At 44.3% G+C, this 15,184-nt stretch overlaps 1 protein-coding gene across 1 annotated transcript in view; it reads right to left on the minus strand.

Moving 5' to 3' along the window:
- Positions 1-15,184, minus strand: part of abtb2b (ankyrin repeat and BTB (POZ) domain containing 2b) — a 45,047-nt gene that overhangs the window by 2,620 nt on the left and 27,243 nt on the right. Inside the window, exons 2-14 of the mRNA XM_070972918.1 lie at positions 13,265-13,414; positions 9,817-10,027; positions 4,333-4,485; positions 3,616-3,781; positions 3,347-3,436; positions 3,134-3,235; positions 2,781-2,877; positions 1,791-1,926; positions 1,053-1,330; positions 786-964; positions 569-674; positions 243-345; positions 63-150 (exon numbers count right to left, since the gene is read on the minus strand). Of these exons, the coding sequence (XP_070829019.1) occupies positions 63-150; positions 243-345; positions 569-674; positions 786-964; positions 1,053-1,330; positions 1,791-1,926; positions 2,781-2,877; positions 3,134-3,235; positions 3,347-3,436; positions 3,616-3,781; positions 4,333-4,485; positions 9,817-10,027; positions 13,265-13,414 (1,859 nt within the window). The remainder of the gene's footprint in view (positions 1-62; positions 151-242; positions 346-568; positions 675-785; positions 965-1,052; positions 1,331-1,790; positions 1,927-2,780; positions 2,878-3,133; positions 3,236-3,346; positions 3,437-3,615; positions 3,782-4,332; positions 4,486-9,816; positions 10,028-13,264; positions 13,415-15,184) is intronic.

Raw genomic sequence — 15,184 nt, forward strand, 5'->3', positions numbered from 1 at the left:
CCGTGTCACACTAAAATAAAGACTATTTATTTGAATCAGGAAATAAAGAGTGTGTTTGTTACCTGGAAAATGTTGTACTTGATGTCACTGATCTCAATCTCCTTGTTTTGGCTTCCATCTGGTCCAGAGGATGCCAGCAGAGACTTGAATCTAAAGAAAACAAATATCTTGGTCAAAACACTTCAGGATTTTAATAGCCACTGTCTGTAAGAAGCTTAATTTGTCTTTCTGTTTGTACTCACCTGTCAGAAGCTGTGATCAGCAAGACTCTGTGGCCGTAGAACGGTTTCCCCTCCACCACAAAGGTCACATCTGACATCTCCTTGTTATTCAGGAAGTGAGGGTCTGTAGGAAAACACACATCAGCAACTTGTTATCAGCTTTTTAGTGCATCACTGCTCCACCATTAAACCAACACGCATTGCTTGTTCATTAACAAAGACACAATGGGCAGATTGGTGAACAATGAGGGTAATGTAACAGTATTAACATGAAGCCATCATAGTCGTCCGCTCTAAACACTGAGTTGTGTGTGTTCACAGACACGTCAGTATCAGAGTCCTCTTACCCAACTGTGCTGAAAGAGTTGCCTTCATCTCAGGGACGGCTGGAAGAGGTGCTGGACCAAAACAGTGGCTAAAAATAGCCGCCAGCTGCTGTATGATGGCATCATTCTGGAGGAAAGTGAGAGAACAGGTGATGAGATGGGCTTTATATCACACATCTAAACTCAAAGTGATAAAACGACGAGGACGACAGGCAGACACACGGAGCTTTGTGTGTACCTTGGTGGTACGCAAGATATTGAACATTAGAGGCAGGCCGATGGTGACCAGCTCCTCACAGTAGTCCTCCTCTCTGATCGTGGTGAACTCTCTGAGGAGTGAGAGGGTGACCCCCGCCCTGGACTGCTGCTGGGCACAACGCAGAGACTCCAGCCACACGTGTAGTTTCCATGGTACACCTACGACAAAAGAGAAATGCTGATTGGTTTTCAAAGTAAGCATAGTTTGAAAAGTAAGAAAATCTTCTTCTTGGCATTTGATAAGTACCCATGGCTCGCAGCTCCATGGTGACATCCAGGTAGCCATGCTCAGCGCTGTAGTAGCTGGCCTCTTGCAGAGCCTTCATCCTGGCTTTGCAGAGCCTTGCTATGCCGACCTCTGGAAGGGCCCCAGGGCCAGAGGAAGGGGTGGGGAGGGGGGAGAGAGGGAGGAAAGGGCAGATCCCGGCCTCCTCGCCCTCAACCCCCTCAGCTAAGATCTCCTCCAGAGACAGGACATCCTCTTTGACTTGCTGAGGCTGAGTCAGTAGCTTTCTCAGCACGTTCCTGACAAGATAAATGGGTAGAAGAAGGGGGGAGGAAAGAGGACAAGGAAGGAAGGAAAGAAAGGTAGCATGATAACATTAATGTACGTTCACAGTGCAACACACACATCCATAGATGTGACCCTGTGCCCTCCTCTCTGATTACATAATCTGTCACCCTCGCTGTGGAATGTGTTGAGTCTACATTGTGTTCACACATACACACAGTGAACAGGTGGAGAGGTTTACGCTACCAGTTGGTGCTCAGAGACAGATGGACTCTGAATAGGAGGGGACCTGAATTTGCTTGTTATACTTTCAAGGTCTTCTATTTCACTGCATGATGAAAGGGATGAATCTTTCCTCAAACGCAGTCAATGACTGAGCGCTTCTTTCTTTCTTCTCTACATTCAAGAGGTTAAACGCAGGTGATCTGTCTGCTCACGACACGCTGTTTTCAGGTCAGACTCAGGGTCACGTACCTGTGTCCATGTGCGGCAGCATGGCTGAAGCAGTTCATGTCTTCATAGAGGGAGGACGTCAGGGCATTTCCATCGTGGGCCTTTGATAAGGGGTCTGCACCTCGAGCCAGGAGCAAACTCACCATCTCATAGTTGCCTGGGAAGCAGATAAACAGTCAATTACACTACTACCACTGCTGCAACACACATTTAAATGAGATATTCTCCCAGTATCTACCATAAACATCTTTATTGTTTGCAAAGCCATACTTTGAGTAATCTATTCTCCCTGTGTCTGTTCCCCACTTAGTATGTGTGTTAACATGTTGTCCAGCAACTTTTATGGTTTCATTTAATTGTTTGTAGTGTTTTTATTACTTATTTTATTATTCATTTGTGCACTTATGCTCTATAAGTCTCAATTCCTTCTTTAATACACTTATTTATTACACACACAAATTCTACCACAGAGGTCACTGAAGCTTTATCATACTTTACTTTGCATTTTCAAACAAGCAAACACGTTCATACTAGGCACTATTTACACACTGTCACTGCTGCTATGTAGAGCATGTGTCTCTTTTACTACAGCTATGTGTGGCTTTTAGAGGATGCCACAGAGGAATGCTGCCCAGAGGCTTTTAAACAACCACAGGCAGAACTCTGCTGCTTTCACTATGCCTTCATTTACCCTCTCATTTCCTCATTCCTGGAGCCAATGTGTCATTCATAACTCAGTCCTGTGCTTCTCTTGGTGGTCTTTTGGGAAACTAGCGAGTATGAGTAATTATTAGTTGATTTGCAGAAAGTCATGACAGCAGCTCTAATTCATTCATCGCTGCCTTTGCTTGACCCTTCCACAGACGTTCTGCCTGTATATTTTACTATTAAGCGGTAAGTTAACTAACATAAATCAGATCCAAACACAGATCTACTGTAAGTCATTCAACACTAACATCAGCTGTGCCTCTGTTGTAATATGTATGTGTGTGTGTGCACGTGTTCGCCCACCTGCTGCTGAAGCCAGCTGCAGCGGGGTATCTGCTGTACTCTCCTGTCCATTGCGAACTGCAGCCCCCTCCACATTGGCCCCTGCATCCAACAGGAGCTGGAAATACACATCACATCTGTTATACTGTGCAATGTTTGACATCCTGACACTCATTTATAGCGCAACCTCTGACCTCACATTTATCAACTTTTTAAAGTGTGACATCACATCCACTGTTAGCTCTGGACAACAACCTGCATTTATTGTGCTTGAACAGCGGGACATCTCCCCTCGAGTAAAGTACATCAACCACGTAGCGTGTCAAATTAAGTGATCACACACCGACTACAACATTTGTGTGTATGTTTCCAACCTGCACTACGGAAATGTGTCCGTGCAGCACAGCAAAGGTTAGCGCTGCCCAGTGGCGACTATCAGGATGCACAGACGGGTGTTTTGGGGAGCAAGGGGGAACCTAGCAACACAGGACAAATCAGGGTTACACACCGAGATCCAGTTCATACTCTTGGAAAAAAAAACACTTGAATAAATGTGTCATGTATAGAAATTGTGGATGCATATTTACCGCCACATCAAGGTTAGCCCCCGCATCGATCAACATCTGGACTAAGGCCTCATCTCCAGCTGCGCATGCATACATCAGAGGCGTCATCCCCTGAGTGATGAACAGAAAGGAGTGCCATGGACACATGAAAGTGGAGAAAAAAAATAAGTGCTGCTTAAAAATAATCTATGAATAAGACTACCTGCAATATTCCTCTCAACGCACAGCATACATGACAATACACACACATATACAGTGTACACACACACACACAGACAGGTGTTCAGTACCTGGTCGTCCATGCTGTTGACGCCATCTGGCCCCAGCAGATCGATGGCTTGGCCAATCAGATCAGTGCGTCCACAGTTGAGCATCCGAAAACCCAAGTCTAGATGGAACTTGTCTGTGGCAGCTTTGGAGTCCAGACGCTTGAAGGAGCTAAAGCAACATTCAGGTCTGATGGAGACAGAGACACGAAGACAGAGTGAGATAATGAGATAAGACACTGAGCGCTGCAGTAAGTTGGTTTTGAGCGCCTTGTGGCTCATGCTCACTGCACATTTGCATCTGTTGGTTTTCTTTAATTGAACACTCACAAAGAGGTTAATGAGCCACAATATAGTCAACGTCAATCATTCATCCACTGAAGACTGTTTAATTATTTGCGAGTGAGAACCAAATCAATTATAAGCCTGTAGTGCATGGGTTCAACTTCCACATCTGGAAGCACAACACTGTCTTAGCAACTAGGTTTTATTTCCTTTCAAGTAATTAGAATGACCTCATTGCACACGTTATTGACACTGGAGTCAAGAAAACTAAAATTAAATATTGCCTGAAGGTTTAGTTTCTTTCATCTTTTTTCTTCTCTTTTTTTTTTACGTTACAGATATTCAGAAGCAGTGCTGCTGCTTTCCATTAAAGCTCATATCGCTAGTGTCACGTGACCAGAGCCAGTCTAGAGATCCAGCAGGACAGCTGGAGTGCGTGTGTGTATTCTCATTTACTTCAGCTGTCTTGGTTCACAGTCCAGTCCTGGAAGGAGTAGCCTGGCAGTCTGTCTCACATCATCACTGTCCACCAACAGACTCTTGCGATGCTCGGCATGAACGATGGCCACTCTCATCCACTCCATCAGAGGTGGCAGCAACAGGAAGGGCCTGCGAAAAAAAAAAAAAGAAAAGGCAAATAATTCCACTTCTGTCCATGCATATGCTCTCAGTCTTCACTCATGATTCAGTCATGTTTAGAGGGAGGCCATAAACTGTCTTCAACCCGATGACTTATGCATGTCTGGCAGTACTTCCTCTCACCCTGACCAGTGAGTCACATTTAAACACACACACTGTACAGATCACCTCACCTCTACTAGTCACACATGTCTGCTACCTTTTACACAGCATATACAGCTGTCTTTCTCCTTTAAACTCATCATACCTGCAAGCATACACACTCAAGTAACAGATGTATATATGACGAATCAGTGGTGCTATATTGGTTGCCAGGTTTTGCAGTTAAACATCAGCTTTCCTCGCCTGTAAAACGAAATGAGATGAGAACAGAACTGTGACTTCATTTGTGCTGCGATTTGATAAACAAAACACTGCAGTGGCTTCTGAATAATCAGCCTATTTTTAAACCAGCTGTAGCAGAATAAACTACCTAAGGGGGCTGAGTGAACCCTGACAATATTATGGATGGTTTCTATGATCAGAACCGAAAAACAACACAAGGAAAGGCGAACAGAGCGAAACTAAAAAGGCGAGAAAAGGTTTAAAATAGAAATGATGGACAAGCTTGGCCTGAGTGTGAGGGGAACAAGGGAAAATGGCATTAATCGTGAAGAAGCAGCGCAGTAAACATCAGAAGAGGAATAAAGCAGAGAAGAACACTGGGTCCGCTGTGGTATTTAGGAACGTGGCATCCTGCAAATCGTCTGGATTATTTGATTGCTCTTTCTTTCTTTCCTCATTGTCCTCATCTCACAACTCTTCTTCTGAACCCCTTTAGAATCCACCTAAAGGCTATCTGCAACGCCGCATCTGGCTGGTTATCTGGGATTAATCCCTGCTTTTATGTGTCTTTCTCCCACTATATGTGCATTGTGCCTCAAATGTGCCTGTGAACAATGACACATTATTGTGAATGTTATTGTTGTTTGCCTTTGTTCTGATGGAGCCACAGTCATAGTGTGTTAATGATTGTTTGAACACTGCCTCTGTGTTATCTTAAGTTACTGAGCTGACTTTCTCCTGCTGTGATGTTATTCTTAGCAGTGGCTTTACCTTTGTTCTGATATATATGTATACCATGAATACAGATGGAGCCAAGAGCATGGGAAGCATACAAACATATAGCTCTATAATGTGCATGCAACAGGGATTGTAGTTGCTGTTAATGAGCACTGGGACCCCCGCAGTGCCATTTATTCTCCTCACTGTATTTACTTTACGCAGCTACCTGTGGTTTCCTACAGAACAGCTCCTTCTGTACAGCGGCACTCCCTCTCATTCATCGGTGCTTTGTTAATAATGTATATCGTAAAGTGGATCGTCTCCATCTTATCTGAGGGTTTCAGGCAGTCAATGTCAGACTTTTGAACATAGCCAATGAAAGCTTTTCATAACCGAACTGTATAAAAGATTTCCAGGAAAACAGCTGTTGAATCCAGTTGTGGTTAGTGAAGAAGAAATGAGGAATAAAACCAGCTGTTCATATTTTATTACTAACAATCTTCTGTCTTATTCGAGCTGGACTGCAGACATTATAATATAATTAAGTCATTAAAATAACTTGAATCACTCTAAGACCTTAGAAACCTGCAGATAACCGGCTGTCCTGTTTTATCTGTTCGCTATTCTCAGATATTGCTTCAGTGCTTTATCAGCTGGTGATCAGTCAGGAGGGAGGAGGGACCCTGCTGTCACCAAAGCGTGACAGTTAACAAGCAGACAAGAGGCTCATGGGATGGAGGAGGAGCAGGAGGGCAATGTTAAATGGGTCTAATAGGTGCATATAAGGAGGGCGTTGAGTGTTTGGAAAACGGCAGGTGGGGTATGTCATACCGAAGAAGGGGGTTGGGTGGCAGTTTGGAGATAGAGTGAGAGCAGAGAGAATGGCAGGTTTCTGAGGCGAGGAGGGGCACTGGTCCAGGGAATCAATGTTATTCTCCTCTTAACGGGCTTCACTCAACACAAATTGGGCTGCGTGGGAGTCATTCATATGTGCATTCGTGCATGTAGCTGCGTCCGTCTTCCTGAATCCCACAAGGCCTCCACCCTGCTGCTTTACTGCATGTTTGCCTGCAGGCATGCACACGGCACTGACACTTATCCAGAACTAATGCAGCTCCAAATAACTGTTTCAAGCTCTTAACACTTAACATTTATTGATTTATCCGAGATGTTCTCTGTCCCTCAGTTATCTATGAGCATTTCAAAGCCTGCAATTTAGCGAGTAAAAAAATCATCGTAATAGTAAAGGTACTGTTTTCCTTTCATCGCAAGAAATAGCAGTTTTCACTAAAATACTTAGTCTGTAGTTATACACCAATTAACCTTTAATGTTGTATGAGTGTGTGCGTGTGTTTGTAGAGGATATACACAGAAACGGCCATCAACACAAATCAAATGAGGCCATATGTGTGTACACACCTTTGCCAGTGGCCCCTGTCTGCAGACAGATGGAGTATGTCTGTACCATCACCCACACAGCTCTGGCCCCTGTCCCACAATTCATTGCTCCTTCTTTCCTCAAACCCTTTTCCCTCGTTCTGAACATACATCTCCCATCTGACCCCTGTGTCTGGGTTATGCCCTTCAGCCTGAAACACAAACTTCAGCTTAGTCAGAGAGTCAGTGCAACATCAAAGCTGAGCTGCCTGTTAACACTGAAACTAGATAGCGCTCATGGCTAGCCAAGTGACCCAACATGCTAAGGCTGCATACTGAGAGCAGCGGGATGTAGACACACACACAGACATACATACACAAACTCTCCCACACATGTTCCCACACACATCCACATGTAAACGCTCGCTCTGATTCATGGCGCCTTTCTCGCCGCCACCACCTGGCTGGTCATAAAATGACAGATAGCTCAAATTATGGTCAGGTGGGTTTGAACTCTAACCTGTCCAACATGAAAAGCAAAGGTTTTTCTCCCCAGGAGGCAACATCACACAAGCTACACTGCTCCCATGCATCCAGTGTGACCCATATCCTGAAGGCACTGTGATTGAGTTCATATTGTAAGAAACTTCAATCAGGTCTAAAGCAGTCTCCCATCATGTGTTGCAAAGGGTCAAGGTTAACCACTGATCTGGAGTCAGATTACTCTCATAAAGGCTCCATAAGGGGGGACGCAGCCATATCTGATGTGTCTGTGGTTAGGAGTAAGCTCCACTGGCTACTTATTATCATAGAAACACATCTATCCATTAGGGCTCCTTTTCATCCACTGAGGGGATCAGAAGGGTTGGGGTGGTCTGCTCAGTGGAGTGTTTGGAAGTGTTTGTTTTTCAGAGTGATTCTACCATTAAATAGACAATTAAATACTTTTCGGCACTAATAAATGTTGGATTTTTCTAGGCTGTGTCAAGGAAGAGTGGCATGTGAATGCAAAAGCAACACTCAGACACTGGTGTTTCCCTCCTGCACTTAATGCCGTATAATACTCCAATACTACATCATCAGTAACAACTACAACTGAGCACCAGGTTTAAAGGATCATAACAGAAATGGCGTCTCTTGTAGTCTTGAGGATTCAGCAATAAGGCTCTCACCAGGCTCCCTATAATGTTTGATGATGTGGCCCACACAGATTTGGTGGTTTTGAGTTTCCACCAAAGATTTTTATAAAGCTTTCAATAGAGGGTGAGCCAGGCAGATTGAGAGGCCCCTCGAAGGAGAAAAGTCTGTATGATTACCAGGCGCTCACACTGTAATCACTACCAGGTTTGCCCGGTTCTACTCTACCACCTGAGTCTATCCTGCATTTACAGCGTATACAGAGAAGCATGCAGACAAACCAGTAGATGCCTAGAAAGAAAAACAGAATGTTGCAGATGTTCTGAAGCACACAGTATAACGGGATGCTAAATCATTTCATCCTGCACACAAAAACCAGGCTGATATACTCTCAACATTAAAAACATCTGAGGACTTGGAAGAAACAGGCAGGGCAGGGAAAAGAAGGGTGTGTATTTGCTGCTCTGTTCTCTTTGATGCTAATGAGGAGCCCACCTTTGCTCACTCGCACTGTGTCTGTTCATTGTTAAATGTATAAGAGCCATCTGGAGCCGTGTTCACACAAAGTGTGTGTGTGTCTGTGTGTGTGTGTGTCTGTGTGTGTGTGTGTGTTTGCTGTCAGTTTTAAGTTTTAAGACACTGGCTGATTTCATCACAAAAACTTTCACTTCACTACTCATCTCCCAGATGCATTGCCCTCATCATGACCTATCAATCACAAACACATGCGTCTGTCAAGGTTAAAACATTGATGGAAGAAAACAAACACACAAACAGTCAACCCACTTCCACACAGCTAACTGAACACACAATTTACTGGGCACACCATACCATTTAATCAGCCTTTACACAGACGGCAGCACTTTCCACTGACATTTCTAACATATAGTTACATGTCTGAATGAGGCCAGAACTGGAAACTCCAGTGAGCACACATGTGCAAGCCACAGTTTCATCAGTTCATTCTGGAGATATGACTTAGTACTCCCATCAACATGAAAACAGAATTTCCGGTGACTTACTTAAAACACACACAAAAAAAATCTGGCATACTGAAAAAACCAAAACATGAGAGCAAGCACTGCATTGAATTCAGGCTGACAAATATCTTCAACCACTTGTCTCAGGCCTGAAAAAAAAAACAAAACAAGAATTACCATAATTGATCTACAAAGGCAACCCAGGGAGGATCTGTGGAGACCCTAACAGAATTACAGACCATTAGCACCTCTTAAAATCCCTTAAACAACCCGTCTTCCACCTCATTAACATTCTAAAGGGACACTTCACCCTTCTATCTGACAACATTTACACCTGGAGTCTCTTACTCACCTGTAATTTACCAAAAGAAAATCAACCCTTCAAAGACTAGAGGACAATGGGATTAGGGAGGGCTGAGAAAGAAAGGGGGTCTGAGAAAAAGCTGCTCACTTGATTAGAACCGTTTTGTTGTTTTCTGTGGGTGAATGTTTGTATATTTGAGTTTGTGTATTTGCAATGGCTAGAGTGTTGGCATTCATCAAATTTCTGTCAACCTCATGGACCAAATCAAATCCTCTCTAATTACAGATAGAATCTGAAAAAACAAAACAAAACGAAGCATAAAACATAATGAAAGGAGGAGCAAAAATAATACAAAACTACATTTTTGAGCCAACAAAACCAAAGTGGGAAAAAAACCCATCTAGGATTAGATCTGCTGTTTCGCTGTGATACACTTGTCCGCTCATGCATGACTCTCACCTCTCCTTGCTGAGTGCCATGCGTGGAGGATCTAAGTTGGGATTCTCCATGGACTCCATTTGTGGGCAGCGCAGGAAGTAGTAAAGGGTGTGGAGGGCGTCCGGCGACCAGGACACGGGCTGCTGGGGACGGGCGTGACGGGCTGGGCTCAGTCCTGGGCGCACTGAGCTGAGGCGCTGCATGTGGTGCATTGCCCGGGAGACCAGGTCACCTGGAACGAAGGCAATGGGGGGAAAGATCACGGTTAAATTGTTTAGTAGACATAACACGATTTCTCAGTGCTCAGTATACCCCCTGTGGCCTCCTAATCAAACTGGATTTTCCCTTTTCCTAAACCACTTAAATTCTACCTTCCTTTACTCATTACCCCCCACCCCCATGCCTCTAGTGGTATTTCCCATTAGCAGTATCATTATCAGTGAGCACAGCCAGACGGCCAGTCTAAACAGCCATTCATCTTTAATCACTGAAGGAGTTAATGGGCTAACAGACAGTGGATCACACGCTCTAATGAATGATTTCAATCACTTTGTTCAGCCTGGAAAGGTGTGTGTCAGTCACATGATAACAGCAAGGTTAAGATCTGTGCTTACGTCTGAGTGAAAAAATGTCTTCATTTGTCTCCCACCGTGTGAGAAAACACTGCTGTGAGATAAAAACTTAAGAAATATGCAACTTATCAGAGGAGTCATTCCCCACGCTGCTGACAACTATGTGCAGGCCAGTTCAGATTACTGCGTGTAGAGTGTAATATATGAAACTTTATCAGGTTGTAGTGCTGCAAGGAGGCAAACATAACATCCTAGTGTGTGGCTATGGGTATCATAGCAGAAGTGTAGTGGAGAGACCAAATATCAGCTGTCACAGGGAGGGGAAGTGGGGGAGGGGAAGAGAGAGGCAGAAGGGAAGCCAGGTTGAACTTGAGATGGAGTAATGCTCATTTAGCATAATTACCCCAGGGTTAATTTCTAACCAGATTACCGTGAGAGGAGGCAGCAAGGTGGGGAGTTCAGCAGTGCGAGTGTAGGTGTGTGTCTATATTACAAGGTTTGGGGTACTTCGAGGGGGGTTAGATTAAACTGGCCCTCCCAAAACAGACCCCACTTCGAGCTGAAGGGCCTCCTTTGTGTTTACTACCACCAGCAGTCCCTCCAGGAGGTCTCCTAGGAATTCTTGCCCAAGATGGAGAGCCTCTCCGTGGCTTTACAGGTCACACTGTGCCCCGCGGCTAAGTTCCAGGGGTCAGGGGGATATGAAATGCTTCATTCTTAGATTACATCTTATATTGGAGTCCTTTTGGAAACCTGGATGTCAATAAACTGTGACACGACAGCTTTATGAATGAATGTTGGTCAAAGTTTCAAGAAAATGAAATGTTTGCTGCCAGCTAATTCAATACAAATATGTTTACACAAGTTTTTATCCGGACTTTGTGTGACCCCAGATTACTAATTAGCTCTCTGGGCTTTAGCACAAAGCTCATTTTTATTTGGGTTAGGCCAGTCATGATCCTTAATATTTCCCTTAGTTAACTGGACGGTCACATACTCATAGTTTCCCATAGCTGAAAGCTGAAAATGAAACATTCAAATGTGTCTGAAGACGACATTCAGAGCCAGTCTACAGCTTACGCCATATTTCCAGCAATTTTGGACATTCAGTCAAAATGTCCAGTATCCCGCCATCCATTATCCATCATGTTTATGCATGCTGTGTGTTAGTGTGTCTGGCCAAGTGCAGTCTAGAGATCCAGCAGGGCTGGGCAGCTCAGTACAGATGCTCCTGTGTCTGCCTGGTCTCTTGGGCTCAGATCAGAGTGCCAAGCTCTGTGTTTTTGTTGTGTGTATGCATATCAGTGAGTGTGTGTGTGTGTGTGTGTGTGTGTGTGTGTGTGTGTGCGTGCAGGCGTGAATGGGTCTGAAGGATGCCAGTCCTGCCCAGAACAGCCCAGCTTCACACCACCAGAGATGTGGCACAAAGAGACCTCTGAGCAAGCGAGAGAAAGAGTGTGTCTGTGTTTGAGAGTGTGTGTACACTTTCTTAATGCCTCACTAGCAGCGGTGGCGTATGAACGTGGCCTTGTGCTGGTGGAACAAATGGTAGAGTGTTAGCTCATTTGGAGAAGGAAACTTATCCCCAGTCTCACCAACACTAATCTCCTCCCCTCCTCCCCTCTCGCTGCCCTGACAACCTCACTCTTCACCTCTCTACCTTTCCATCATTTCCCCTTAAACCCCACCACCACCACCACCATCACAGATCTGAGCCCTGCGTTAGCCACTGTGTACTCCATCCTTAAACTTAATCCTTTACTTTTCACTCCACCTTCAGTCCTGTCTGTTTCTCACTTTTTAATGTCCTGTTTCCAGCTCTCCATCATCTGCCAAGTCCATCACAGCCTCCAGCTTAAACTAAGCATTAGTACAGTAGAGTACAGTATGTGTGTGACTGCATGCCTCTCTGTTCACCAAAAGCCCATCATGTGTATGAGACATGGACATCTACAACTGGCAGTATTTCAGTGAATCCATCCAGTCATTCAAACGCTGATGACTGGAGAAAAAAAAAAAAAGTCACAGGGAGGTCTTCACTTCTCAACAGATTTACACTTTCCCTGACAAGCTCCAGATGTGAAGCATGACAAAGGGACAGTGTTGTGTCCAAATACCAAACATATATACAGTATTTCAGTATTTGTCCTGGCCAAATTTCTTAAAGAAACATGCATCTATCCAGGGGAGACGAGAATGGGAGCCAGCCTTCTTTTTTCCTCTGACACACAGATGAAAGCCAGGCTACGAGGAGTAGACGTACAACTACTGCACACAAACAGAATAAAGACTGAATCCAGATTTTTTCTCATGCTGACTAACTTGACTGGGAAAAAAATATTCAGAGCACCAGACAGTTTGTGTTGATACACACGACATAAAACAACAGACCAGGGACAGACGATATACAATCAGAGGCATTATCACTTTACTCCCCAGAGCTCCATGTGTAGATAAACTATTCCACTGCTTATTTTTAGAAGAGTGCACATTTAGATGACTTTCACAATAAGACACAAGGTGGGACTTCTCATGAGACAGAAAGTGCTAAAAAAGTAATTCTATTAACACTGTTTGGCACTTCTGTGTGAAATAACAGCGTCTCTGGCAGAAGAAAGGTGTCCTGTCCTCCAGGGTCAGTGGGAATAACAAGGTGTGTTTAGAAAGCTTTCAGAAAGTGGTCAAGCACTTAAAAAATATGACAACGAGTTCTTCCTTTCTGGGAATGTTTACTCGTCTGTAATAACAAGAATGTTTTGTGGCTTTGCTGCTGCTCCTTTATGATTGTTGAAAGAGCTCAGAGGAATTTAATAGATTAAACACGTACTGTGAAAGACATCTGCTGATATTAAGTAGATGCCGGACCACACGCACTATTCTGGACTATATGCACTCACTGAGTTCGGAGATGCTGCCCACACAGGTAGCCAGCAGGGACTGTTCCAGCGTCCTCAGCTCCAGCTGGGCATAGGCATCCTCCCTGCTGTCCACAGACGTCTGCTGGTTCTCTGTGTAGGGACTGAAATGGGCCGGGAGAGACAAAACACCTACAGGGACAAAAACATAGAGAGAGAGCGTTACTTCTGATTAATATGGTAAGTCTGTGAGCAGTGCAAACAAGCCTCCATAACCTCAGAAACAGTCCGTCCACACATGCTTCTGCAGAAGTCCCAGAACAATTGCGGGTGGTATTTACATAGTATTTATAATCCTTGTAACGTGTAACCCACACCGCTGAGGGCAAATTAAAACACAAGGGAATGTGAACCTTGCTCTCAACACAGTCAGGAAAATAATCAGAGCGAACGTGACATCAGGCTAATGCAAGCAAAACAACACTGCATCTGACGCAGGCTGAGGCCTCACACAAAGCAACATCAGGGCATTTTTTTCACAGAGGTCTGAAGAAACTAGTAAAACAAGGACAATTAAAGAAGATACATGCCAGTTAAAGCTGACATGACAGTGTACGGGAACATTCAATGAGACAAACGTTTGGTACGGTGCTCATAGGATGTCATCAATCAACAGAGCTCTGCAGGGGTCAAAGACCACCAGCAGCATCCCAGGACTCTAACAACCTCTGCTCTGACCTTCTTTTACATGGACACAGTGACAGATGAAGAAACAAACAAGGAGGATTTGCAATTTGCTTCACCTTGATTTTCCTCATGAACTGCATCCTTCACTAACACATACACTAAAAGGTTGTCAGGACAAACAGAAAATCAGAACATATGTTGGATGTGACCCTCACGCTATGAAGAGGAGCGAAAAAAGTGCAATTCCAAATGAAAAAGCAGAACTACGAAGGCGGGTCCGTGGCACGGTGTGACTGCTGGCACTGAAGTGTGGTGTGCTCACCTGTGTGTAGAAGCAGTGAACAGTGCAGCAGGACAAACAGATGCAGCGCAGTACAACAAAACAGTGAGCAGAATAATAAAAACAGTGGGGGGTTTCTAGCAGTCAACAGTGTGACAGTTACTGTGAATATCACGACACGTGTGGTATTTCCTCTTCGCATGGACCCTCTGGAGACCCAGTGAGCCCAACCCAGCCATCTCTGACAAACTGGATGTACGCTTAAGGAGAACATTTGGAAAGCAGCTTTTTCTCCTACGAGTCGAATTTATTAAGGAGTATCATTTATCTCCCTTCATAAAATCAGATAATAGATAAATTATGATATGTAACACCCGGTTTGCTCTTTTATTCGACATGACAGCCGGTTGTTAGACTAATTGCTGGTGAGGAGATAACATCGTTCTTACATAACCCAAAAATAACTGCTGTAAGTTGCTCGTGATGGTTGTTTTCCAGCTAAAATTGATAAAATTTGGAACAAATGAAGGTGAGAACGCAGACTGTTGCTCTCTGCTTCTCTGTATCTCTGCTGGCTCTTAGCTCTCAGACTATGTGGCTGTGTAAGAACCACAGTGTGCTGCTCGCGACTGTGCATGTAGCATCTGGGTGAACACGGTTAGCTGCCCAAAGGTTAACCTTTATTTTGGCGTCGGAATCAGAGGTGAGCTCTCTGCCAAGCCAGAGGAAATGAGTGGGGGATGGCAGGGGATAGAAAAGAGAAATGGAAAGAGGAAAGATGATCGGTGCAGGTTTGTGATTTATTTACAAAGCCTGAGGAAAAAAGCCTCCTCATCTCAAACTCTCCTTTCTATCCCAGAGGGGAAAAGATGGGCTACCATCCCTAAAATGACATTCCCATGTGCTTCCGGCGAGCAGTGTCCTCTCATTGGAATCTGAGAACGCTGCTGAAAAGAAAAAAACGCTGATGTGTGTAAAAAAAAAAAAGAAACATT

Source organism: Chaetodon trifascialis, chromosome 10 (assembly GCF_039877785.1).
Source record: "Chaetodon trifascialis isolate fChaTrf1 chromosome 10, fChaTrf1.hap1, whole genome shotgun sequence".
NCBI lineage: Eukaryota > Metazoa > Chordata > Actinopteri > Chaetodontiformes > Chaetodontidae > Chaetodon > Chaetodon trifascialis.